The following is a 27,181-nucleotide window of genomic DNA, read 5'->3' as shown; positions in this document are numbered from 1 at the left end:
AAAAGAATGGACGTGGACAGGAGTTCCATGTTTGTAATCAGTATTGGTAGTGTTACTATGGCAACTTGAGGATTATATTAATGCTGCAAATATATATGACTCAGCTATAATGGCGAAGGGAGGGGTCGGGAGGGGCGCGAGAGACGAGGTATGATCGAGGGACAAGGAAGGGTTGGAGGAGCATATAGGGTGTAGTCCTAGATTTCCGATTAAACCAAGACCAAAAGAATGAATCCAACGACAGGTAAGATCGAGAGCTTTGTGTGAATGTAATAAATCTGTATATAAAGTTACGAAATTAAGCATATACCGCTTAGGTTATTCACCCAGTTGGGACAATTTTTTGTCTATACTGTAGTGTTATGTCCCGCTTCAGAGCACTGGTATTGTCAGTACGAGCAGTATGAATATCATGTTTCTATCAGATCAAGGTTAGGAACTGTTTGCACTGACAATACCAGTGCTTTGAGAGCATGATATTGGAGTACAGTTTAGAGAGGTATTAGCATTAAGAAATTGTCCCAACTGGCGAGGTAATTAAATATAAATATACATATTCATTTATACGTTACACCCTGATATAACAGTTGTTCAGTTACTTTTGCCCTCCCTTGGATAATTGGAATCGTTTCTGGACCTAGTGGTCCTTGACTGAACCAAGTTCCTTCCTTATTCATATATTCCAATCCAGGACAAAATCATGTTTATATGTATGTAGACAATTTCCTACATGCAAACCAATTAATTAGTTCACAAACTTTAGTACCTTTTGCCCTCCCTTGGATAAATGGAATCGTTTCTGGACCTAGTGGTCCTTGATTGAACCATGTTCCTTGCTTATTCATATATTCCAATCCAGGACATCATCATCATGCTTATATTTATATGTAAATAATATCCTACATGTAAACCGATAATGACAATGTTCAGTTTGTTTTGTCACCCCTTGGATAAATGGAACCGTCTCCATATTTCGTGGCTCGTGAGCGAATCGCTTCTTTGCTCATATATTTCAAACCGTAGGCTTGACCAATCAGATGCATGAGATCGATAAATTGTGTCGTCGGATTTAATTTCCAGGGAAGTTCAGATGCACGGTAGTCGAATGGGAAGGCGTGATGATAATTGTGCCATCCTTCTCCGAGAGCGAAGAAGGAAACCGCGATGTTTTCGGCTGGTTCGATAGTTTCGTCATACGGATGGTTACCCCACATATGAGCGACGCTGTTGACACACCACCCGATGTTCAGAGTTAAGACCAATCGCATCACCGCGGCAACAAAGTAAGCATTCCACAGGGATTCGTTCCATAAGAAATATGGAACCACTGTCGGCAGGACGAAGCTTATCATCAAAATGAGCGGGTAATAGAATCTAAGGGGAAAAAACAGAGAAAATGAATACCATAAAAGCAAAACTTTATGACGTAATGCGTTTCCGGCCATAAACTCTTACAATTAAACATAGGCTGTAACGATACGGTGCTTAATGAATATTCATATCGTTAAACATTTTAAAGAACGCAACTGCGAGGAAAGAAAAATTATTCTGCACTTTCATGTCCCACTTCAAAGCACTAGTAGTGAAAGTTTGAGCAGTATGAATATCATGTTTCTATGAATAGGTTTTCGAACTGTTTGTACTGTCAGAACGAATGCTTTGAAGCATAATATTTAAGGACAGTATAGACTGGTATTAGCATGAGTTGGCTGATTTCAAAGAAATCTAGTGATCATCTACTTACTTATGTTGATAGTAGACAACTGGGTCATTCATTAAATCACTGAAGTCAAGCTTGGCTCCGTTATTGATAACGTCCGAATGTTTCTTTACCAACAGCCAACCCACGTGAGAGAAAAAAAAACCCCTCTTAGCATTATGTGGGTCGCCGTCAGTCTCTGTAAACTTATGGTGGACGCGATGATCCCGACACCAGATGTAGATGGAGTTCTGTGGAGGCAAGGTAAAGCGAGGGTATGATATGTGATATTTTCACTCGGGTTTTCTTCCAGCACAACTATTGATAAAGTAAAAAACTACAATTATCTTTTGAGTATTCTTTTGTCACTATAGGGTTGGTTTAATGCTCCATCCACGAGTTGTGCTAACTTTTTATGGATGAAATCAATCTTAATGGGAAGTAGTTCTATATTAACCTATATTTTAAACCAATTTACCAGTTTGAAAAATGTCTCTTTGTGGTCATATATGACATTCAAATCATTACAAAGTAAAAACCCCCTTTCAAAGTTGGTAATGGGACACCCTGGATATATCACAACGTTGTGTGATCGGCTTTGCTTAAAGCAAGCCGCCACAAAAAGTCACATAAGTTAACATAGCTATCATAAGCTATCACATCATCTTCATTGTCGTCACCGTCACCGTATTTTGTCATAATCATCGTCGTCGTCATCGTCATTTAAATCATCGTCATCGTCATCTGAATCATCGTCGTCATCTCAATCATCGTCGCTATCGCCATTGTCATCGTCATTGTCATCGTCAACGTCATCGTCGTCGTCGTCGTCATCATCGACAACGTCGTGATCGTCAACGTCATCTTCGTCATCGTCTTCTTCGTCATCGTCGTCATCTCAATCATCGTCGCTATCGTCGTCAGGTCGTCATCGTCAACGTCATCATTGCGGTCGTCGTCATCATCATCAACATCGTCGATATCGTTATCATCGTCAACGTCATCGTCGTTGTCATCGACATCGTCGCTATCGTCGTGATCGTCATCGTCAATGTCATCATCATCGTCGTCGTCGTCATCATCGACATCGTCGTCATCATTATCATCGTCGTAGTCAACGCCTACGTTCGTGTCATCATCGTCGTCGATATTGTTATTACAAATGTCCCTTTTACTTTATGGTTAAGTATATAGCTTGATAATACTATCGTTGTGTTGTACCTGACAGGACAGGCAAGAAATCATAGCTAGAAATATTCTGAGTGGTAACTTGGCCGAATAAGACTTATGACTCCACAGACGATGAGCTCCAGCTGTGATACCGAGATTGGAAAGCCAACCTAATGCGAAAGCTGTAAAAAAAAAAGGAAACCAATTAAGGATAAATTACTCGTACGATCATAACTTAATTTTAATATTAATATTAATTTTAATATTTTGTCTGATATAAGTCACGAGCTTTAAGATGATGACATATGTTAGAAAATTTTTGGCTGTGTTTGCAACATAACTAGCTGTAAACCATGTATTCTGGTAACATGTTTTATAACAAATTATTAATGAAAACACAGATACATTTAGCAAGCTTGGGTAACTTTCATGCATGTATCTGTAAACAGCTGAATGATTTACGTCACATGGAGGATTGAGCTAAACATATTATGCTTTATTTAGTCGTAAACAAACGTTTGGTTCATATGGCATCGAAAGGTACAAATTATAAACTATACAGAAAATGTTTTTGAAAATGATGACTTTTCTTGATTGACAATTTATTTAAGCCGGCCGCAACCAGGGACAAAATGTTTGGATTAAATAACAAAATATTGGCAACTGTAATGGCAGATTATTGACGTCTGACTTACCAAATAGGAGCGTATACCACTGACAATTCCACGATACGGACAGAATGCCATAGATACACATAATGTGTAGTACCGTATGGACTATAACGTTAAACCAAACAATTTCTATCGTATTTTCTGTTCTCGTTGTAGTTTTGTCTTTGCCTTGGATCTTTTCAACGTGTCCATTGGCAACTTGAGATGATCCTGTGTTTGGTGCCATCTGTCAAACAGAAAAGTGAAGCCGGGTGTCAATGTTCATTATGACACAAAATATGTACAAAAGTTAGACATAATACGTACGTACATACCTACATATATACTTACATACACGAATATATACATACATTCACGCACGCACGCATACATACATACACCCATATAATACATATATATAAATATATAAGCGGGAGGCCCGGGTTCGAATCCCGGTGGAGGCTGGAAGTTTTTTCACCGTTCTTGATTTTCCAACTCATTACGATTTTCATTGATATATATATATATATATATATATATATATATCTATCTTGTCTATCTTGGTGCAGAGTGCTCTATGTCCGTGGGACAGAGCGGAATATATGTTGAGACTAGTGGAACACTAGTAGTTGTAACTCAGAGTTTCACGCGTTGAGTTGTCTGATGATCGCTCAACGCTATATATATATATATATATATATATATATATATATATATATATATATATATATATATATATATATATATATATATATATATATATATATATATATATATATATATATATATATATATATATATATATATATAGGGCCTGGGTGGAATAATATACCCTTATTTACCCTTTGATAAACACCATGAAAGTCTCACCTCATGCCAGTATACTACAACAGCGACACCAACTCCTTGTCATTGTTTATACAAACCTGATAAAGTGAACGATAAAACACTTCTGATAGATACAAGGTCTGTTTTTTGTTTGCATTATTGAATTGTTAATTAATTTTCCTTCTTTTACAATTTCAAGCCTGTAGCTTGTAATGACCATCTGAATTTCAATCCCAATACATGAAAGTTACTTTCAGCAAGGGTAACCAACACAGTTTCAAATATTTGCTTATTAGGAATTTGATCTGTGAAATTGGATTAAGAAACGTCAGTGCGCTCTTTCCATCGTTCCGAAAATTATTAGATTAAAATATTTAGGAGGTAGCTTTGTGAATGGTGACCAGGGAGTGTCTCAAGTTGTACACAATACCGAGAGCTGTCGCATACGGAAGACATTAATGACTGTGATTCGTCGGTTTCGGTATACGTAATTATGCATATTAATAGCTGTAGCATACGGTAGACATTCCTGGCTGTGATTCGTCAGTTTAGGCATACGTAATTATGCATATTCATAGTTGTAGCATACGGTAGACATTTCTACGCCATTATACGCCATTTTGTATATTCATATATAAACGATATATGTTAAAAAAGAACCCCGGAAGGCTCTCCACGCATATTCAAGTAAACATCAAAAACGCTGTCACGTAGGTAACATCTGAACCATGCATTATATATAAATGCGCGAATTAACGCTTACGTGTAACCATGCAGGGAGATGCTACTTATCCGATCTGTTCGTTTAATGTACAAAGTCCACTGTCTACACAGAAGCATATCATCACGTTCGTGCATGTCAGCGAAAAATCATTACAACTTACGATTGTTTAGCAATCTATAATTGGCCTATGCATATGTATGGTCAATATCACCCTCGTAAGATAGCAAAACCTGTAACCCGCAAATATATTTCTTTATCTTTTTTATCCTGGAATCCATTATCATTTATGTATGAAAGACTAATTTACTTTATCTTTTTATCTGTATTTTATTTCTATTTTCGTCCTCTATAGCGAATGAAACAGTATACCCTGGTAAGATTAAAAACAAACAAAAGGTGGGGGGGGGGTAAAAATCTTCACCGCAAAGTCCTTCTTTACCCTTATCATACTAGTACTGTTACTATTTATGAAACCCTATTTTATATATATATAGATTGCACCTTTGACCCGAAAGCTCTTGCACAAGGATTAACGATATTATATTTTAGCACGTGAATCCATGAACATTCGAATTACTTTTAAGATTTCATTATTCTTCGAGAAATGCTTTTGTTTTGGTCTTATATTCTGGTAACTTTATACAACAGATACATATTTTGCGCTTCCTATGTAAAATAACGTTTATATCGGGTACACATTCCAGTGTATCGCATTAAACAAGAATGTAATTATTGTACTTATTCTAATTATTAACAATTCCTTTTTCAAAACGTCGATGTTTTGGCTTTTTCCCCGTGAACGGAATACAACAAAGACCAAACCAATAACGAAGATATAACCCCTCCCCCCACCATAAAAGGGGGATTAAAGGAGAAGCCGGGCCGTGGAAGGAATATAAACGAGACTAGACTGTTCCCCTTCCCCCCTCCCCCCCCTCCCCATTCTTAGTCTACGTCCATTGCAATCATCTCTCTCTCGGTATATTAGAATAAAGCGTTAACAAGAAAGCCTAACTCATTGTATATGTCAATTTTCATTTATTTTAAGATAAAAGTTAACGAAAATACGAACATTGACACACACACGCTCACAAACTTGTTTTATATTATATTAGCTACAACCGATGACATTTACCTGTATTCTATAGCCCTTTGTCTGGACAAACCGATAACTATTGTTCTCTATTGTTCGACAACTGGTGACAGGAATTTCTATCGTCTCATGTCACCAGTTGTGAGGCCTAGACATGCCCACAGATATCTTCCACAAGAGCTTTCGATTAACATATTTAAACCTTTTCGATAATTTTTTTTACGTGGGTAAGAAAGATACGCTCAGAAAAACTTGCGCTGTTTTTTTTATAGTTGGACCTATTTTTTTATGAAATATTCAGAAAACAGTATTATATTATTATAATGTTTTAAATATTGAAATTAATTTTACTCTGTGATTATAAAAGTGAATATTCTGTTTGAAAATTTCACAAACAAACTATAATCTACATTCGTCTGTTTCTGAGCTATTTGAAGATGTGTTTGCGGATATTATTATGTCTTAAATATTCATATATCAATATAACTTTGTACAAGTAAATATCTTGTTTAAAATATCTCTAACACGTAATAGCTTTTGTTCTTCTATTGCTTGCATTAATAACATCAAAGAAGGAATGCCGCATTGAGCGCTGTATACAATCACCAAGCGTGAATCGTTATGAATGAAAAGATTGTACTAAATATTTTTACTTTATTTAAACAAGCTGTTAGTGTTCCTTTTCAAATTCTGAAAATATTACCAAACATTAAAACTATTGCAAAAACCAAGACACCCAAAGGTCATTTTCAATTATTAAGAAAAATTCTGTAACAAGTGAGTAACTTGATGAAACCTTAGATTTCAAACTTTGGTCGACCAGAAATTATGCAATAATTAAAATTAAAATGACTATGAGAAAACTAAATCGAAAAGTTAAAGAAAAATTTACCTTTTTAATTCTTTTTGTGAAATTTGGCTTAAATCAGAATATTGAATTACTTTATCTTAGAATTTGAGATTATTATCCACATTCGATAAAAAAAAACATTTGTTTCAATATCAATATTTTTGTCGTATTGACAAAGTGACGTGTAACTCAGCAACTCGACAATTGGACAATTTGTCAAGATGTAAGAAAATGAAACCATGAAGGAAATATGAATTTCACAAACTGTTCATCTATGTAGAAAATAAACAATTCCTATGAGAATAGAACTTTGGTACTTTGAAGAAAGACAACACAAGCGTTACATCTTCTTCTTTGAGGAAAAAAGTAGTTATATTATATATTTTATATTAACTATTAAAATATAATTATATGAAAATAATAACAGATATCAAAAACTTTCCATTCTGCAAAATTCACAGCAAGAGAGAAATAAAATGTGCAACTGGTAATCGATTTAATATCAAAAAATAAAATATACAAGTTCTTTATTGTTCGTTATCTTTCATAAACAACCGTGCTTGCATTTCAACATCTGTGCGTATGAAATTAAGGATTAAGAAAACCGAATTTGATCGGTTTTCAACATAAATGTTCAAAGAAAAAGGTCAGAATAAAGATATTCAGGATTCACTTACCGTGCATGTAATTTTTAGGCTGTGCGGGAGTTGTAACAGATTTTCTATCGTGGGATGTATACGTCGGTGACGACCTTGTCTGTCAAACAAACTTGCAATGACTGTGGCCGGACTAGTGACCTTGACACTTAAATAACGATCGATTGCCATTGATAAGCCAAAATTTGCATACCCATTATAACGCTTCCATTAATTAACGTTTACCAAATGGCTAGTATATATCACACTGTGGGCAGGCCAAAACAAGATAAGATAGCAATTTAGACGTTTGAAAACTGGCTCGCAGCCAGCCGGTGATGTGAGAGAAGGGGAAGGGGGGGGGGCTAAATTCAAGTTGTCTCCGTTGTAAGATAAGCGTCAGGGAATTTAAGTTTCATAAATACTTGTATTGATATGAATTTCCACGACACCGTTTATATAGGCGATTGCACAAACTTGTCCGTTCTGAGCAGGGGACTAATGGGGAGGCGTGTCCCATTTTCTTTTGTCGTTTTCTTCTTTGTCTTGGACTTACCCATTTGGTCCCGGAAAATTAATTTGGTTCCCCCCCTCTGGCTAAGCCACTGATTGGGAACGCCTCAGTATATTCTCGTATTGTTTATAAGGTTGTTTATTTAATTTTGAAATGTTATTTGTATCAAGACAAATCAATAGTATTTTTCTTTAGAGTTGGGTAGCTTGTACATTTATCTCCAAAGCGCGTTATGAAGCTAAAATCTATTGACAGAAGCCACGAACACCAGAAAACGTTCTCAGACAATAGATGCTGGCGCTCTTATACCGTTTTTGTTGTCACAATTGTTCAGCAAATTCGGGAGAAAGTCGGATGGGGGAGGTGACGATTCTCCATTTGACGGTCAGAAATAGAAGAATTTTTTAATCAGGGAGTTTGCTACAGTTGTAGCTTTCCCGTAAGCAAAATACATCCTTACAACAGGAAAGTGGTCACGTGATGACTGCGAATTAACAGTAACCACAAGTTGAAACATTTCATTGATCATAAACTGTCTGTCAATCATGGTTTTAGATTACATTTCATTTGAAACTGTAAATAAAATTATGATGCACTACAGACAGCGTACAAACACACGGTACACGTCCACCCACCGAACTGCTCAATTTAATGGAGCGAAAGGACTCCTTGCAACCTAATGTTATAACAATTAACATTGTATTTGGAATTAAGCCTAACATGCAAAATATACGTGAAATTGACATCCTCATTCCTTCACCAGTCAGCGTCAGAAGTCGGAAAATTGTATGCAAGCCATTTTTATAATGATTGTACTAACATTGACAGAAGTTTTAGAAGAATTAAAAAATTCATTAGTGAAGGTGATAATTCCCAAAATTGTTACGCGAAATTAAAACGTAACGGATGCCTATAATACCCGTCAGTAAATACGAACACCGTGACTATTTCAATATTCTTTCTGAATATAAGTGTATTCGTTGTTAGTTCCCTGCTATGAGGTAGAAATTCAAGAGCAATTCAACTGTCGAACTATTGATAGGGTGGGTGCGCTTAGTGGACCAGTGGGCTGAGTGGGCTGAGTGGGCTGGAGTGGCCGGGGGATATGACTTGAGGATGGGGTCGAGAAGCTCCATCCTTTCTCCTGACAATAAACTATTTAGACCTGCTAATGTGTCTCAAATTTGATGGAACAATATTCAATCTATGCGTTACATTTTAACGTCTATTTGAAAATCTATGAGATGTGGTAGTCTTGTCAATGGTCAAGCGCAACAAGGTTAAGCAGTTTTACAAACATTCTAATTATTAGATCGTGTGATTTTAGGGAAATATCCTATCTAGGAAATCCCTCACATCCAGGGAGGGCACCAGCTGGTTACAAAGACTAAAATATTGCAGAAAATATTTGCAAACTGATCACGTGTTAGCAACAGAGATTCTCTCCTTACAACAGGAATTTGGTCACGTGATGACTGCGAAATAACAGTTACTACGAGACCCGTTAAATTCAGGGAATTGTAATGGAACAACTCCCTGGAAGTTAAATCAACCATCATATTTGTCAGCTAAAGAAAATCATGATTTAAAAGTAGGCTACAGTTCATCTGAAACTGTTTATCATTTAAAATGATGCGAAAGAGACAACGTACAAAACACCGGTCGAATTCAGGCCTACCAAATCGCACAAAGGGACCAGTTGTGAACCTAATGTTATAAATTTACATTGTTTTTACACCTGAGCCTAACATTCAAAATGTACGAAAAAATCATTATCTCTACAACCTTCAGAGTCAAAGGTCGCAAACTTGTATACAAGCTACTGTGAAAGTTGCTGTTCTAACTATTACAGAAGTTTAGTAGAATACAAAGAAATTTAATTTGAAGTGAAACTCCCAAAATGTTACGCCAATTATAAAATAACGGATGCCTATAAAGCCCACCAGTGATCTCGCGCACTTATTGAATACGCTTACTGAATAATTGTTATTTTCCTTGCACTTGAGTAAAAATGCAAGAGCCTGGGCGATAACTGATCTTAAATATCGCAAATTTTGTTCCATTTGGATAAAATTTGCTCCAATAATTATATATTTAACTTGATTTTGACTTCCGGCGTATGCATTTGGACTTCATTTGATCAAAAGAATGGACGTGAACAGGAGTGCCTTGTTTGTAATCAGACTGATGTTAATATAGCAGAAATATAGTAGAAACAATGCTGCATTTTGAATAAATCAGTGGGGTTGGGGGGGGGGAGGCCGGAGTGAAGCACTGGGTGCGGTGTTAGACTATAGGTCAGATAGGGGAACTTAATTGATGAATACGAGTGCTAGGTTATGCTTGGAATATGGGTGGTGTTACTATGGTAACTTGAGGATTATATCAATGATGATCAACTATGATGACCATTGGCGAAGGGGTGGTCGGGAGGGGTGGGAGAGACGAGGTAGGATCGAGGGACAAGGGAGGGGTGGAGTGGTAGAGGGTTCAGTCCTAGATTTTCGATTAAACCAAGACCAAAATGATGAATCAAACCAGCAAGTAAGATTGAAAACTTTGTGTGAATGTCATAAATCTGTACATTAAATTAAGCATATTCCGCTTAGGTATTTTAAATGTATATTTACATATTTATTTATACGTTACATCTAGATTAACGAATCACAGTGTACAGTTCATTTTCACTCCCTTGGATACTAATGGGATCGTTTCCGGACATAGTGATACTCGCTTGATTGAACCAAGTTCAATGAAATATATGTATACATATATAATTGAAATTGTAGTACGTGAGTTGGAAAATCCAGAACAGTGAAGAAACTTCCAGTCTCCACCGGGATTCGAACCCGGGCATCCGGCTATATATACGGACACCCTAACCACTAGGCTATGAACGCTGATTGTATGTCCAGAGGTTCGAAACCGGTAAGTAAGGTCGTAATTCCACTGTAGGCGTTTGTCACCTATATCGAGCAATACTAGTTCTGTTTGGGTGACATATTTGCCTTACTCTTGAGATCAAACATAATGCTAACCAACTCGAAATCATTTGTGATTCCTAAAACCGGAACTCGAAAGAGATACTTTGAACAGACTTTGTTAAATCAAATGAAGGTAAACGACAAATGCACATGAATATAAACATAATTGAAATTGTATTGAGTGTGGAAAATCCAGAACAGTAAAAAAAACTTCTAGCTTCCACCTATATATCCTATATGCAAACCAATCACAAAGTTTACAGTGTTCAGTTTGTTTTGTCACCCCTTGGATAAATGGTACCGTCTCCATATTTAGTGGCTCGTGAGCGAATCGCTTCTTTGCTCATATATTTCAAACCGTAGGCTTGACCAATCAGATGCATGAGATCGATAAATTGTGTCGTCGGATTTACTTTCCAGGGTAGTTCAGCTGCACGGTAATCGAATGGGAAGACGTGATGATAATTATGCCATCCTTCTCCGAGAGCGAAGAAGGAAACTGCGATGTTTTCGGCTGGTTCGATAGTTTCGTCATACGGATGGTATCCCCACATATGAGCGGCGCTGTTGACACACCACGTGATGTTCAGTGTTAAGACCAACCTCATCACCGCGGCAACGAAGTAAGCATTCCACAGAGATTCGTTCCATAAGAAGTATGGAACCACTGTCGGCAGGACAAAGCTTATCATCAAAATGAGCGGATAATAGAATCTAAGGGAAAAACCAGAGAGAAAACAGATACAGAAAACATATATCAAACGAAAGAAAACCACAAAACAAAAGTTTATGACGTGATACGTTTCCGGCCATAAACCCTTACAATTAAACATAGGCTGTAATGATACGGTGTTTTATGAATATTCATATCGTTAAACATTTTAAAGAATGCAATTGTGACCCGTTTTTGCTATACTGCACTTTCATGTCCCACTTCAAAGCACTCGTAGTGACAGTTTGAGCAGTATGAATATCATGTTTCTAGGGTTTCGTACTGTTTGTACTGTCAGTACGAATGTTTTGAAGCATGATATTGGAGGACAGTATAGACAGGCATTAGGTTTAGCAAATTTGTCCCAATTGGCTGATTTTAATGAAATCTAATGATCATCTACTTACTTATGTTGATAGTAGACAACTGGGTCATTCATTAAATCACTGAAGTCAAGCTTGGCTCCGTTTTTGATAACGTCCGGATGTTTCTTTACCCACAGCCAACCCATGTGAGAGAAAAAGAAACCCCTCTTAGCATTATGTGGGTCGCCGTCAGTCTCTGTAAACTTGTGGTGGACGCGATGATCCCGACACCAGATGTAGATGGAGTTCTGTGGAGGCAATATGTGATATTTTCACTACACGTTTTCTCCTAACACAACAATTAATAAAATAAAGTTTACTACTTGTTTGACAATTATCTTCTTGGGCATTCATTTGTCAATAGGGTTGGTTAAATGCTTCATCCACGAGTTGTTCCAACTTTGTATCGATGATATCAATCTTAATGGGAAGTAGTTCTATATTAACCATTAACCTATATTTTAAACCAATTTACCAGTTTGAAAAATGTCTCTTTGTGGTCATATATGACATTCAAATCATTACAAAGTAAAAACACCCTTTCAAAGTTGGTAATGGGACACCCTGGATATATCATAACGTTGTGTGATCGGCTTTGCTTAAAGCCACCACAAAAGTCACAAAAGCTACAATAGCTATCATAAGCTATCAAATCATCTTCATCGTCGTCACTGTCGCCGTATTTTGTCATAATCATTGTCGTCGTCGTCATCTTCGTCATCGTCATCTAAATCATCGTCGTCATCGTCATCTAAATCATCGTCGTCATCGTCAACGTCATCTTCGTCGTCGTCATCGTCGTCATCTCAATCATCGTCGCTATCGTCGTCATCGTCATCGAAATCTTCGTCGTAATCGTCAACGTCATCGTCGTCGTCATCATCGACATTGTCGTCATCAATATCATCGTCGTAGTCAAAGTCAACGTCATCGTTCGTGTCATCATTGTCGTCATCGTCGTCGTTATTAGAACGTCCCCACATTACTTTGTAGTAAAGAAGCTTGATAATATTATCGATGTGATGTTGTAATGTGTTGTACCTGACAGGACAGGCAAGCAATAATAGCTAGGAATATTCTGAGTGGTAACTTGGCCGAATAAGATTTATGACTCCACAGACGATGAGCACCAGCTGTGATACCGAGATTAGAAAGCCAACCTAATACGAAAGCTGTAAACAAAAAAAAACCCCAAAAAAAGGAAATCAATCAGAGATAAATTACTCGTACGATCATAAACTTCATTTTAATATTTTATCTCATACAAGCTTTATGACGTCACGAGCTTTAAGATGATGACATGAGTTAGAGAATATTTGCCGTAAATTTGAATCATAAGTAGCTGAAAAACCATGTATCCTGGTAACCTGTTTTATAACAACTTAGATATGAAATTATTAATTAAAACACAGATAAATTTATCAAGCTTAGGCGTGTGTCTGTAACAGCCGAATGATTAACGTCACATGGAGGATTGAGCTAAACAAATTATGCTTTATTTAGTCGTAAACAAACGTTTGGTTCAAAGGGCATCGAAAGGATCAAAATTATAAACTAGAACAGCATTTTGAAAAAATGATGGTGCCCGAAGTTTCCATCGATTTTTCTTGATTGACAATGTACTATTTAAGCGGCAACCAGAGACAAAATGTCCGAATTTAATAACAAAATATTGACAATTGTATTTGCAGATTATTGACGTCCGACTTACCAAAAAGGAGCGTATACCACTGACATTTCCACGACACGAACAGAATACTGTAGATACACGCAATGTGTAGTACTGTATGGACTATAACGTTAGTCCAAACAAATTCTCTTGTATATTCTGTTCTCGTTGCAGCTTTGTCTTTGTCTTCGATCTTTTGAGCAACGTGTTCATTGGCAACTTGAGATGATCCTGTGTTTGGTGCCATCTGCCAAACAGAAAAGTGAAGCTGGGTGGTCAATGATCATTATGACACAAAATATGTACAAAAGTTAGACATAATACGTACGTACGTACCTACATACACGCATATATACACCCACCCACGTATACACACATACACCCACACATACATGCATATTACGAAATCCAGTGGCGTAGGAAGGTACTTTTGAGTGGGGGGGGGGCTGAAGACTGATGGCCGGCCTGGGGGAGGGGTCTAAGGGGAGGGGTGTCCCCCTCCCCTTTGGAATTTTTTGGCATTTCCAGGTGGCCTCAGATGCAATTCACAGTGGTGCAATGTAGCACACTTCAACACCCACTCCATTTTGTAAAAACTTTTGCATTTTCACATGGCCTTAGATGCAATTTGGTGACCCAAATGAATTTTTTTTCTCATTTGGAAATGAAAAAGGGGTTTTCTGACTTGCGAAGCGGGGGGGGGGGGGGCGGAATGATACTTCCGCCCCTCCATATTTTTCACTGGGGGGGCTGGCGCCCCAGCCCCCCGGTTCCTACGCCCTTGACGAAATCAATTAAATGAACATCTTGTATAAAGTGTATAGTTTTTGGGAATAGCCAAATATCTTTTAATCTATAAACTGTACAGTATGTTGTTATATTTTTGCTATTCAGTCAAGATTACGGAATTTTGATCTGCGGAATTGGACTAAGAAACGTCAGTGCGCTCTTTCCATGGCTCCGAAAATTATGATATTAAAATATTTAGGAGGTAGCTTGGTGACGAGGGAGTGAGTCAAGTTGTACACAATACAATAAGCCAATGAGGCTTCTTCGCGAGTTTTTGCTTGCAGGAGGATCTAAAATACATACATCCATACATACCTACCGAGAGCTGTAGCATACGGTAGACATTCCTGACTGTGATTCGTTAGTTTGGGCATACGGATTTATGCATATTCATAGCTGTAGCATACGGTAGACATTCCTGACTGTGATTCGTTAGTTTAGGCAAACGAAATTATGCATATTCATAGTTGTAGCTTACGGTAGACATTCCTGACTTTGATTCGTTAGTTTGGGCATACGTTATTATGCATAGGCTATTCATAACTGTAGCTTACGGTAGACATTCCTGACTGTGATTCGTTAGTTTAGGCATACGAAATTATGCATATTCATAGCTGTAGCAATAAGGTAGACATTAATGACTGTGATTCATCGGTTTGTGCATAGTTAATTATGTTTATTCATATTCGATATGTTTAAAAAGCACACCGGAAGGCTCTCCGCGCATGTTCAAGAAAACATTGAAAACGCTGTCGCATAGGTAACATCTGATCCATGCATGATATATAAACGCACACATAAACGCTTACATGTAACCATGCAGGGAGATGCTACTTATCCGATCTGTCCATTTAATGTACAAAGTCCAACATGCACTGTCTGCACAGAAGCATATCATCGCGTTCGTGCATGTCAGCAAAAAATATCATTACAACTTACGATTGTTTAGCAATCTATAAATGGCATATGCATATGTATGGTCAATATCACCATTGTAAGATAGGCAAATATATATCTTTATCATTGTTATCCTGGAATCCATTATCATTTATGTATGAAAGACTAATTTACTTTATCTTTCTATCTATTTTACATCTATTTTCGTCCTCTAGCAAATGAAACACTTTACCCTGGTATAAGATTAAAAGAAAAACAATGGGGGGGGGGGGGTGCGGTAAAATCTTCACCGCAAAGTCCTTCTTTACCCTTATCATACTATAGAGCACTGTTACTATTTATAGAACCCTATATTTGGAATACAAATATAGATTGCAACTTTGAAAAAAAAAGGGTGTTGCACAAGGATAATCGATGTTATTTTTAGCACGTGAAAAACTTTTAAGATTTCAATTGTTCTTCGAGAATGCTACATTTGTTTTGGCTGGTAAAATCTTCACCGCAAAGTCCTTCTTTACCCTTATCATACTATACTGTTACTATTTATGAAACCCTATTTTATATATATAGATTGTGACTTTGACCCGAAAGCTCTTGCACAAGGATTAACGATATTATATTTTAGCACGTTAATCCATGAACATTCGAATTACTTTTAAGATTTCATTATTCTTCGAGAAATGCTTTTGTTTTGGTCTTATATTCTGGTAACTTTATACAACATATCCATATTTTACACTTCCTTTATACAATATCGTTTATATCGGGTACACATTCCAGTGTATTGCATTAAACAAGTATGTTTTTATTTCTTTATTTTAATTATTTCAAATTCATTTTTCAAATCGTCGATGTTTTGGCCTGTTTCTCGTGAAGAAACCAAATACACACGAACCAATAACGAAAATACAAACACCCCTTCCCCCCCCCCCCCCGGCCGCGAATTTTTTTCCCAAACAGGTTCTCAATTGTGTATAAATAGTCGCTCATGATTGGTCGGAAAAGTTACGTCATAACAATAAAACCCTTCACTTCGAGGTTATCAAAATGTCTGCATCCATTTGTTGCAACGAAGATATACCCGTTCAAAATTACCCGCAGCTTTTCGTAAATATATGTAGATGTGTTTGGAATTGGTTTAGACATAATGAGCACACTAGTATTGTATGATCTACTTTGATCGAAGATTTCTGTGAAGGCATTTATCGATAACATCGCACAGTGAAAGTTTCGTACAGGGGTACATAACACATGCGATATAGGCCTATATGTATTATAACTGTGTACACACACAGTAAAAACAATGTGTAAAAGTTAACGGGGTATAAAAGTGAGGGGTAAAGAGTTGTGCAATTTTTACACAACGCTGAGTAAAACATGTATATCAGGCGACACAGACACAGGTGTAATGATTTACAAATGCGTATTGTGTAAAAAAAAAGGACCAGTTTGCCCCTTTCTACCGGTAAAATAAAATACCGGTGTAATTTGTTGCACTGCACTGGGTAAAATACATTTATGTTACAACTTTGATGTGTAAACACGCTTTCATACCGGGCGCTGCTTGCAGAACGACAACATGGAAGCCACTAAAAGTTCGATGGTCGTTTCACAATTTCTGGAAAACATCGGCCTAGCGGAACTGAAGCCACAATTAGAAGGTAGGATGGTGTATTTCGGGCATCAGTACTAACCTTTTATGCGGAAAGAATAATATTTCAATAAGTCTTGAACTACAATTTCACCGTTGAATACTGAACGAAAACTGTTTTAAACGGCATATACTCGTCGCCTAGGCCTCACTCTTGTTTAACGTTACGACTAAATGTTGGTGCAAGGTCGAACGTTAGGCTAAGCTATTGCTAATAGTAAGCGCCAAGCATACATATATAGCCTTTCGTTCCTCTCTAGATTCTCTTTTCATGCCCATAGAGACTAGGTAGTGCACATAACCATCTTGTTCGTACTAAAGATATTACTCACGTATGAGAGTAACTTAGGTTACGTATAACGTTGGCCAACGTTGAACCATCCTAGCTTTGGCTTATGTTTAAGGCCCAAGCCAATTCTACATTTATATACTGATAGGCCTCCTTAACCAACACTACAAATAGGCAAGCGATACAGCCTAGGCTAACATTACCAGTTGAATATTAGTTTTAAGGCCAGGCAATGACCCATTATGACTAGCATATCCATTAAAATAAGCCTCACTATGATCCTGCAGTAGTCAACCAAGACCCTGGCTCTCATATGTTAGGGCCAAATGGTGTACAAGCTTTGTTAGTTGTGATGAAAATAGTATGCTTTGCAATCATAATGGCGTATGTGTGTGTTTGTGCTGCCAAGCTTGTAAACACAGTATTTCAAGAAGGGAATTTGGACTTCTCATGTTTGGTGTGTACGTGACCACATTAGGGACAAGAAGCGCACTGATGTTTGGGGAGGTCAATGGTCATTTGGGGTCATCAGAGGTTAAATTGTGAAAACTACTAAACCTGATATTTCAAGAAGGGAAGCTTGGACAGATCTGATATTTGATATGTGGGTGTGTCACATGAAGTTGGCCTACAAGAAGCCTACATTCCAACTAAGACCTTGGTCCATGGTGGCTTAATAAAATAATGATGTTAGTGTTTAACCTTTGAACGCAGTTGACTTTTACCTGAAGAAAATAAGTTATGTTAATGAGTGGGCTAAGCAGTAAGCACATTAATATCTCTGCATTTTTTTTATTTCACAATAAAATGTTTACATTCTCTGGTTGTTTTTTATGTCTAGAATAATATGTGATGATTGCAATATCCATAAATGTTCATTTTACGGAAGCAATTTCCTAATATGCAACATGTCCTTTGTCATTACTGTTATTAAGCTTTGTAACAGTGTTATATGGAAAATATTTTCCCTCTAATTTCCACAGCTCACAGGATTGATGATGAAGTATTTGAGTTACTGGATGATGAGAGCATAACACAGATAATCCCCAAACTCGGTCTTCGTTTAAAGTTTAAACATCACTACAACCTAAGGTGCAACTCTCTTTCAGAAGGTAATAATTTCATTGTTCAACACAGGTTCGATTCCTTGCTGCACACGGAATAGTATATGTGTTCAGGTCCATGTGCATATGTACGTGTACTGTGTATGCATGAGTGAGTGTGTGATGCTTGGCTTTGTTACGTGATAACTCAACAATGGGTGATCGCCCTTTGTTACTTAAAGATATTATTGTGTATGGTGTTCATCGATCTCATCGTAAATATCAGTTAACGTATTGGGTCAGAGGTCAAAATATTTTAATAACAATGATTCTGCACCCAAAGGTCACATTATATCCAAACTTTGTATGATCTTTTTGGTTATCATGTTTGTAAATGTTATTGTGACATAATTCTGAGTGGTGGGCCTCATTTCAGAAGATGGCATGATATATCATTACCATGCTAGTAGATGGCCTGTAGTAACTTGTAATCAATTGTTTTTGGTGTACATAGCATTGATGTTGTCACAGATTGAGGTCAATATGTAAATGTTGCAATATTACTCAAGTAATGGTTCTGATGCCACAGGCAATCATCAAAGGTATTACTGTACTACAGTATAAATGCCCTGAAATACTGCATTTATGCTCATAGTAATCAGTTCCACTGAATAAAATTAAATAGACTGTTAACTCTGGAGCACCTGCATGGTTGTCAAATGGGGTGGGTGCGGAATATGCCTCTTCCTCAAAAGGAAATACCATCACAAAAATGAGCTAGTAGTAACCATGGGTGAGGGTTGCATGGGGATACCCTCTTTTAAGGGAAATTTCCTGATAGTTTCAGTGCCCCTTTGACTCTATACCCCACATAACTCGCCCATTGTCAGAACCTGGCTATGTTACTGCAATATACTACCAAAATAAGTTGCCCTTAATTTGGCCAGAACTAACATATCATTTCCATGGTACCTCTAGACTTTGATAATTTATTATACCAGGAATCTTCATAGGACTGGAAAAGAAGATATTAAATAATATTTCAAATCCTTTTGGTGTCGAGACAAGTATGACCTGTGTGTTGTAGAAGTTCCCCCTGAAGAAACCTGTTTCTTTTTTACTAGCATTGGTCAGATGTGCTTAAAACTACACAACTGGAAGGTTACCTATACATATTTCCCAGATTGTGGTCAATATATATAAATTTTATATAATAACTTGTCTTTTCAGGAAGGTGTAAACTTAGCGCAATACTTGACTCAATTTGATGGACGTACACAGCCATTCGTTTTGATCTTGGGAGGCAACTACTGCCAGCCACAGCAGCTCTTCGTCATCATTGAGCGAAAGGCAATGATGGTAGACACACTTATTGCAGCAATTGACCTCTGCTACAAGGCTTACCAGATTTTAGACCTCTGCTATCCACCTCAGGCTACAGTATGGGGGTATGAACTGCTTTAGACACTCTCATTTATGCTATTAAAGTACCGAATGAACCAGGGTCTATCAGGGCATTCAGGGCATACTATCATATCAAATCAATTATGTAAGACCACTGTCAGCAACATGGCATTATTTTCGTCATTGTTAACAAGGAATCCGCTCCAGAAGCTCTTCGTCATCATTGAGGAGAAGGCACTGGAAGTGGGCCCGCTCTTTGTATCCATTGGCCTGGGCTATGTAAAGCTAAACAGATGTTAGACCTCTAGCTGCTATTTACTTCAGGTTACAAGGGTATGTAAAACTTTACCCAGTTTAACATATAAGTGATGATTTGAGTCTGTTTCCTATATAGATATTTTCTGTTGTTTTCAAAGTTGTGTTGTGTTCTTTCTATTATACGTGATCACTGCGTATAGGTAATATTACAGGGCTTTAGTTCTCCAGCATGTTTTATTGAACAACTGTGATAACAGATAAGTGATGATTTTACTTTCATTCCATATAGATATTTTTCTGGTGTTTTCAAACTTGTGTTGAGTTCTTTCTATTATATGTTAGATTTTTGTGAAATATCACAGCTTATAGGTGATTTTAAAGGACTTGAGGTCTCCAGTATGGTTTATTCAACAACTGTGAAAGCATATAAGGGATGGTTAAGTTTCTTCAAAGTTCTGTTTTAGTACCTCAACTATATGATACATTGTAACATTTGTCGATGTAAATATGTTAGAATTTTGAGAAATATGACAGCTTAGTAAAGTTGAGTTTCATAGGGTTTTAAGCATCTAGCATGGTTATCCAACACATAGTAATTATACACTTTACATTAATTCTAAATAATATTGCCCGAATGTTGGAAAACTTTCTGAATAACTCGTTGATGAGGTCAACATTAGGCACAAACAAATTTAAAAAATGTAGATTTTGTTGGCTATATAATTGCTATGTGAGATTGATATCCAGGAAATACCCCAGGAATAAAATATCACAAGGATTTAAAAGTCATGTGTATGTTTCACCTGTTTGATATGTAGCTTAACTCGTCTTTCACCTAAACTTGGGTTGATATTATGCAAGCCCATAGCAAGTGGTGTAAAAAAAAAAGCCCCCCCCCCCCCCCACACACACACACCAACCTGAATAGAAAAACAATTAAGAATAAGAAAAGTACATTTCATTATGCAATGGCTCCCCTACAAAAATATTTTAGCCTACTATGAACAATATTATTAACCTATATATGTGGCTGCATTGCTGCTAATACTGTAATGGTATTCACTTCTATGATTTTCATGTTCTGTTTTATGCAAGAGAGAAAATTCATTTTTCCTGCTGAAAGTTATTTACAGAAGTCTTAATAAATTTTATCAGTTCATTTTGATGTTACAAGTGTTTTATTTTCTTGCACTGAGATCATAGGCTTCCTTGCCATAGAGCCAATGTTTGTTCCCATGTTTGTTCATATATACTAAAGTCTTAAAATTATTGCAACCTTACTTAACACGCAAGCATATGCAAGTATGGAAGTTATATCAAATTGTTCAAAGGTATATGTTTTTGACACGATTTTGAAACATTTACAGTATATATAAAATTATATTATTTACACAAGTGTGTGTGTAAAAAGTAACCCCAAAAGGTGTGCTTATATTACACAACTGTTTTGTAAAAAAAAAAGGAACCCCAAAAGGTGTGCTAATATTACACAACTGTTTTGCAAAAAAACTACACAACTGTGGGGTAAAACCAGTGCCCTGCTTGACATGGGTAAAATTTACACAAAATGGGGTACAAAAGGGAACATGGTCATTGTTGTGCAAATTTTACACAATGCTCAGTTGGTAAAATAATTTACACATTGTGTGGTAAAATATTACCCCACAGTAAGGTAAAACTTTGCCAAAGCATTAATGTGTAAAGTTTACACATCTGTTGACCATGTTCCCTTTTTACACCATAGAGGTGGTCCATTTTACCCCATGTTGAGCAATTATTTTTAAGTGTGCAGTGCAGTGACGGAAATACATCATACTGTAGCATGGTGGGCTCATAATTGACGCACTTAAGGATTTGATCAACGATTTCTATCAAGGAAAAATCAAAATCACTCAACTGTATGTGTTTTTCATATGTGTGGTTCCTCAGAAATGTAATGATCTCAATATATTTGTTGTTCTGTGCATATGCAACGTACAATTGAACAGAACTTGACCACAAAATGTCTGCCGTGTCAAGTTCTTTCATACCCCTAAATTGACACATTCGTCGATAAGCTAGCTGTAGTGAAGGCTTTAGTATACATCCATTGACTTTAGATGCTGTTTGCTATACTTTGAGCCCAAGGGCGTAGGAACCGGGGGGGCTGGGGGGGCGCCAGCCCCCCCAGTGAAAAATGTGGAGGGGCGGAAGTATCATTCCGCCCCCCCCGGTTCGCAAGTCAGAAAACCCCTTTTTCATTTCCAAATGAGAAAAAAAATCTCATTTGGAGCACCAAATTGCATCTAAGGCCAGGTGAAAATACAAAATTAAGTTTACAAAATGGAGTGGGTGTTGAAGTGTGCTATATTGCACCAAATTGCATCTGTGGCCACCTGGAAATGCAAAAAATTCCAAAGGGGAGGGGGAACCCCCTCCCCTTAGACCCCTCCCCCAGGCTGGCCATCAGTCTTCAGCCCCCCCACTCAAAAGTACCTTCCTACGCCACTGTTTGAGCCTCTAAGCTTACACAGATCAGGTCTCAGAGAGTAGTGTTGTCCATGATATTGAGGAAATGATGGTTATTTTTAGGGTGCAAGATTTCCAAATGCCCCCCAAAAAACGTACAAAACCGGGGGGAAAGGTGTTAAAAGCTTAAAAATTCCACAATTTGGTCATCAAATAGCTGAAATGGATTCAAACTCATGAAATATGTAATTCTGCTTGACTGCAAAAAGTTTAGGTGGCCTGCTCTATCGTTGCTAGTAATAATTGAAGGTGCGTCAATTACGGGGGTGCGTCAATTATGAAGCCTTGACTATACACTAAACTGTTTTGCGTATATTCATTCAAGGCTGAACTCGCGTCGTGAAGTTGATTTTGGTGTAGGCCTACCCATTCCACGAAACGAATTCCGATTTCAATAGAACGGCTGACGAATCTTGGATGGCGTAAACACGAAACCGATAGAATGTAGCGTATGTATCATAAGTAAGGTCAACATGTTATCCAAGCATTAAAAGTAAAAGTTAGGGCGTTGCAGGGAAACCGCGTAACAAGACTTTATTAAGGGTCAGTGTGTAACTCAGTGTATGTTTTCGAACTATCAAGCGTTTGATGCTGACGTCACGAGCAATCTGATTGGCTGAAAACTCCGTAACTGAGAACCTGTTTGGGAAAAAAATTCGCCCCCCGGCCACGCAAAGAAAAGGGGATAAAGAAGAAGCGGTCCATAGAAGGAACAAACAGGACACAAGAATGTTCGCCTTCCCCCCGTCTGAGCCTACGTCCATTGTTATAATCTCTCGCGGTATATTAAAATAAACAAGAAGTTAACAGGAAGGCCTAACCCATTGTTTACGTCAATTTTCATTTGTTTTAAGATAAAGTTAACGAAAATACGAACATTGACACACACACACACTCATACACTCAGGTGTGTTTTCATTCAGACCGAGGACCCCATTGTTATTTCTATTGTTCAAATTCATGTACCCTAACCTTAATAATACCCCATAACAATACAATTCTTTCGAGGACGTGGTGAATCTTTAGAATTCACATCCGAGGACACACACGCACACACACATCCAGCCAAACTTGTTTTCTAATACATTAGCTACAACCGATTACATTTCCCTTTATTCTAACCCTTTGTCTGCATGGACAACCGATAACTATTGTTCTCTATTGTTCCACAACTGGTGACAGGAGGAATTTCTTTTGTCCCATATCACCAGTTGTGAGGCCTAGACATACCCACACACGCACACATACACAAAAACAAACACACGCACGTTTACTACGTTTCATTTATTTCTAATACAGCCTCGGAGATCTTTCGATTAACATATTTCAATCTTTTCGAATTAATCCACTTTTTATTTACTTGGATAAGAAAGATACACTCAGAGAAACTTCGCTGTATTCTTTATAGTAAGACCTATTTTTTTATATTTTTTTAACGAAATAGTCAGAAAACATTCTTATATTATTTTTTAAAGGTTGATTTCAAAACTTTTGTCGCCCAGAAACAATATCATACGAGCATTGAAATAACGTACAGAAACTTAATCGAAAAGTTAAAGAAAAATCGACCTTTTAAATTTATTTTTGGGAAACTTGGCTTACTTAGTTCAGAATATTGAATTACTTTGTCTTAGAATTTTAGATTACTATCGATATTTGAGCAAAACCTAAATTTCATACGAAACAAAACATTTTTTAAATTTAAATATTAATATTTTTGTCGTATTGACAAAGTGACGTGTAACTCAGCAACTCGACAATTAGGCAATTTGTCAAGATGTAAGAAAAATGAAACCATGAAGGAAATATGATATTCACAAACTATCCATCTATAGAAAATAAACAATTCTTATGAAAATAGAACTTTGTTTTACATTGAAGAAAGAAAACACAAGCGTTTTATATTCTTCGTTAAGAAAATAAGTAATTCATATATGTTATATTAAATATTAAAATTATAATTATTATGAAAATAATAATAGAAATCAAATACTTTACATTCTGGTATAATCGATTTAATATCAAAGATAAAATATATATCAGTCCCTCATTGTTTGCTATCTTTCATAGGCAAAAGCGCTTGTATTTCAATATCTCTGCATATGAAGTAAAATAAAAAAAAATAAAAAAATAAAGATATTTAAGATTCACCTACCGTGCATGTAATTTGAGACTGTGCGAGAGTTGTACCAGATTTTCTATCGTGGGATGTATACGTCGGTAACGACCTTGTCTGACAAATAAACTTGCAATGACTGCGACATGACTCGGGGACCTTGACACTTAAATAGCGACCGATTGCCATTGATAAGCCAACATTTCAAACCCATTATATCGCTTGCAATAATTACTGTTGACTTAATGTCTATATCATAATGTGGTCAGGCCAACACGATAACGTAATAGATTGAATATTGGCTTGCAGCCAGCCTGCGCCTGTGATGTATGAGAATTCATCCCTACACATCCTCCGCACCCCCCCCCCTCCCCACCCCCTCCGACTACGCTACTGATTGGAAACGCCTCAGTATATTTTCGTATTGTTTATAAGTTTGTTTAATTTTGAACTGTTATTTTTATAAAGACAAATCAATAGTATTTTTCTTTTGAGTTGGGGAGCTTGTAAATTTATTTTCAAAGCGCGTTATGAAGCTAAAATATATTGACAGAAGCCACGAATACCAGAAAACGTTGAGGTTGGCGATCTTTCATGATTTTAGTTGGCACAATTGTTCAGGAAATTCGGGACAAAGTTGGATTGGGGGGGGGGACGATTCTCCATTTGACGGTCAGAAATAGAAGAATTATTTAATCAGGGAGTTTGCCACAGTTTTAGCTTTCCTGTCTGTCGGCCTGTCGGTCTGTATGTATGTGTATCTGTCTGCCATGAACGGCATTACATGGCAATCTGATTTATATACATTACTTTACATTCAGCCTCTGAAGAAGATCCTGGTAGGATCGAAACGTCAGGCCCTCTCATACTTTTATACGCATACTTTACTTTGGGTTAGTTCGTGTCTGTTGTTTGCCGGTTGTTCCAAAGTTTGATGTTAGTAAGAATTGGCCTGCAATAATCATACGATGGTGTTGCAAAATATATTGTGCTGACGTCACAAGTTAAACAAACGTAATGATATCGCAACTTAACACTGTGCACGGGTAGCCCTTTGTTATGTCAGAGGAAAACAACACCAACAATGTTAATTATAGGAGGTTTGTCTGTATAATTAGGTTCAAAGACACTTTAATTACGACTGTTTATCAGGAAAGATAATTACGTGGTGGCCTTATAGATTTCTGTAGGTGTTTTTGACAGGGAATGAATTGTCAAGAGTGTTGGATTCAGTGTGTTGGCATCGACAGGGACTTTTGCAATCATAGGCGTAGGAGCCCAATTTGATTTGGGAAATGGGCTGTAACGACTTGCCCGAAAAATATAACCAAATATTTCGCGCGCTCATTTTCGTGTTATTACCATTCCAAATTGGTAAGAATTATTGGGGAAGTCGTTACAATAATCATGATCATAATAATAATAATAATAATAATAATAATATAAGTTTAACCATTGAAAAACACATTGCAAATTATTCTTCTTTCAGTAGGTGCCCGTAGCAGCCCAACCCCCCCCCCCACCCCGCCCGCCACCTACGCCTATGTTTGCAACGAGGACTCGCTTCTTTTCGAGTGAAGAATATCTTAACGGACTGTACCTGTTCAACTTTGGACCAGCAATTCCGTCCAGGTGGCTCAGCAGCCTGTGTTGGGACTTCACGACCAGTTTAGAACCATTTTCAGGGGGAATGTTCGGCTTCGTCGATGAGATTAGATTCGATCTATCGACAGAAGTCGATCTATCGAAAAGAGACAAGATGCTCTAGATTCTTTAAAGCCAAACTTTCGTTTGTTAGTGCACAAAACTTCAAAGCCCGGCATTCGTTCTTTTATAAGCGTATTGTTAGCCATTTCTTTGGCGTTTCACGCTAATAATGGTCACAAACAAAGGGAGAAACCTGATGGGTTCTTCGATGTAGCTTTCCAGAGATGAAAAAGAAATAAGATGGCGTCCGAATCTTACCCCAATGTCACATGGTCATATAAACAGTATGCATACTCCATGGAACTCTCAGTTTTGCATATATGATGATAAAAGATAGCGATTTGCGCTGTATTGAAGCCACAAGTTAGACATAAACCGTTGTCGATCGCCATGATTACGTAACAAACGAGCACAAGGAGCACAGACTACACAGAACGATGTGCACCAACTATAGGTGTAGGCTGGCCAAGCTACCGTAAAATATCCCGGTAGGCTACAGAGTCAATTCTCGATACTCACATGTGATAAATAATATAAATAAGAGAATGCCAAGTTTCGGCCAAATATAATGTTAACAGTTATCAAAGGCACAAATTCTGTCGTTGTCTCGATATACGGAATCTACA

The 27,181-nt window shown here is 37.2% G+C and overlaps 2 protein-coding genes across 3 annotated transcripts; both read right to left on the bottom strand.

Moving 5' to 3' along the window:
• Positions 1-263: 263 nt before the first annotated feature.
• LOC139963430 (stearoyl-CoA desaturase 5-like) lies at positions 264-4,428 on the bottom strand. The gene is made up of 5 exons (XM_071964184.1): positions 4,390-4,428; positions 3,565-3,766; positions 2,921-3,051; positions 1,745-1,950; positions 264-1,374 (listed from the first exon to the last, which is right to left on the bottom strand). The coding sequence occupies exons 2-5, from the start codon at positions 3,764-3,766 to the stop codon at positions 927-929; spliced, it is 987 nt and encodes a 328-aa protein (XP_071820285.1). The 5' UTR covers positions 4,390-4,428; the 3' UTR covers positions 264-926.
• A 6,280-nt stretch (positions 4,429-10,708) lies between these two features.
• On the bottom strand, positions 10,709-26,595 carry LOC139963429 (stearoyl-CoA desaturase 5-like). 2 transcript variants are annotated; one of them, XM_071964183.1, is made up of 5 exons: positions 26,449-26,595; positions 13,936-14,140; positions 13,266-13,396; positions 12,267-12,472; positions 10,709-11,861 (listed from the first exon to the last, which is right to left on the bottom strand). In XM_071964183.1, the coding sequence occupies exons 2-5, from the start codon at positions 14,138-14,140 to the stop codon at positions 11,414-11,416; spliced, it is 990 nt and encodes a 329-aa protein (XP_071820284.1). In that variant the 5' UTR covers positions 26,449-26,595; the 3' UTR covers positions 10,709-11,413. The 2 variants fall into 2 exon arrangements, with proteins under 2 accessions (XP_071820284.1, XP_071820283.1); XM_071964182.1 differs by lacking the exon at positions 26,449-26,595 and adding an exon at positions 24,888-25,052.
• Positions 26,596-27,181: the final 586 nt, after the last annotated feature.

Source organism: Apostichopus japonicus, chromosome 22 (assembly GCF_037975245.1).
Source record: "Apostichopus japonicus isolate 1M-3 chromosome 22, ASM3797524v1, whole genome shotgun sequence".
In the NCBI taxonomy this organism is placed as follows: domain Eukaryota; kingdom Metazoa; phylum Echinodermata; class Holothuroidea; order Aspidochirotida; family Stichopodidae; genus Apostichopus; species Apostichopus japonicus.
The sequence above is the reverse complement of the archived record's forward strand: the minus strand, read 5'-3'. Positions and strand labels throughout refer to the sequence as shown.

Excerpts from the sequence above, each read along its gene's own strand:
- LOC139963430 (XM_071964184.1), bottom strand. The coding sequence starts at position 3,766 with ATGGCACCAAACACAGGATCATCTCAAGTTGCCAATGGACACGTTGAA. Across the intron at positions 1,951-2,920 it reads TTTCTTGCCTGTCCTGTCAG|AACTCCATCTACATCTGGTG; the intron begins GTACAACACAAC and ends TTGCCTCCACAG. Across the intron at positions 1,375-1,744 it reads GTTGTCTACTATCAACATAA|ATTCTATTACCCGCTCATTT; the intron begins GTAAGTAGATGA and ends TTTTCCCCTTAG.
- LOC139963429 (XM_071964182.1), bottom strand. The coding sequence starts at position 25,037 with ATGGCAATCGGTCGCTATTTAAGTGTCAAGGTCCCCGAGTCATGTCGC. Across the intron at positions 13,397-13,935 it reads GTGGTATACGCTCCTTTTTG|CTTTCGTATTAGGTTGGCTT; the intron begins GTAAGTCGGACG and ends TTTTGTTTACAG. Across the intron at positions 11,862-12,266 it reads GTTGTCTACTATCAACATAA|ATTCTATTATCCGCTCATTT; the intron begins GTAAGTAGATGA and ends TTTTTCCCTTAG.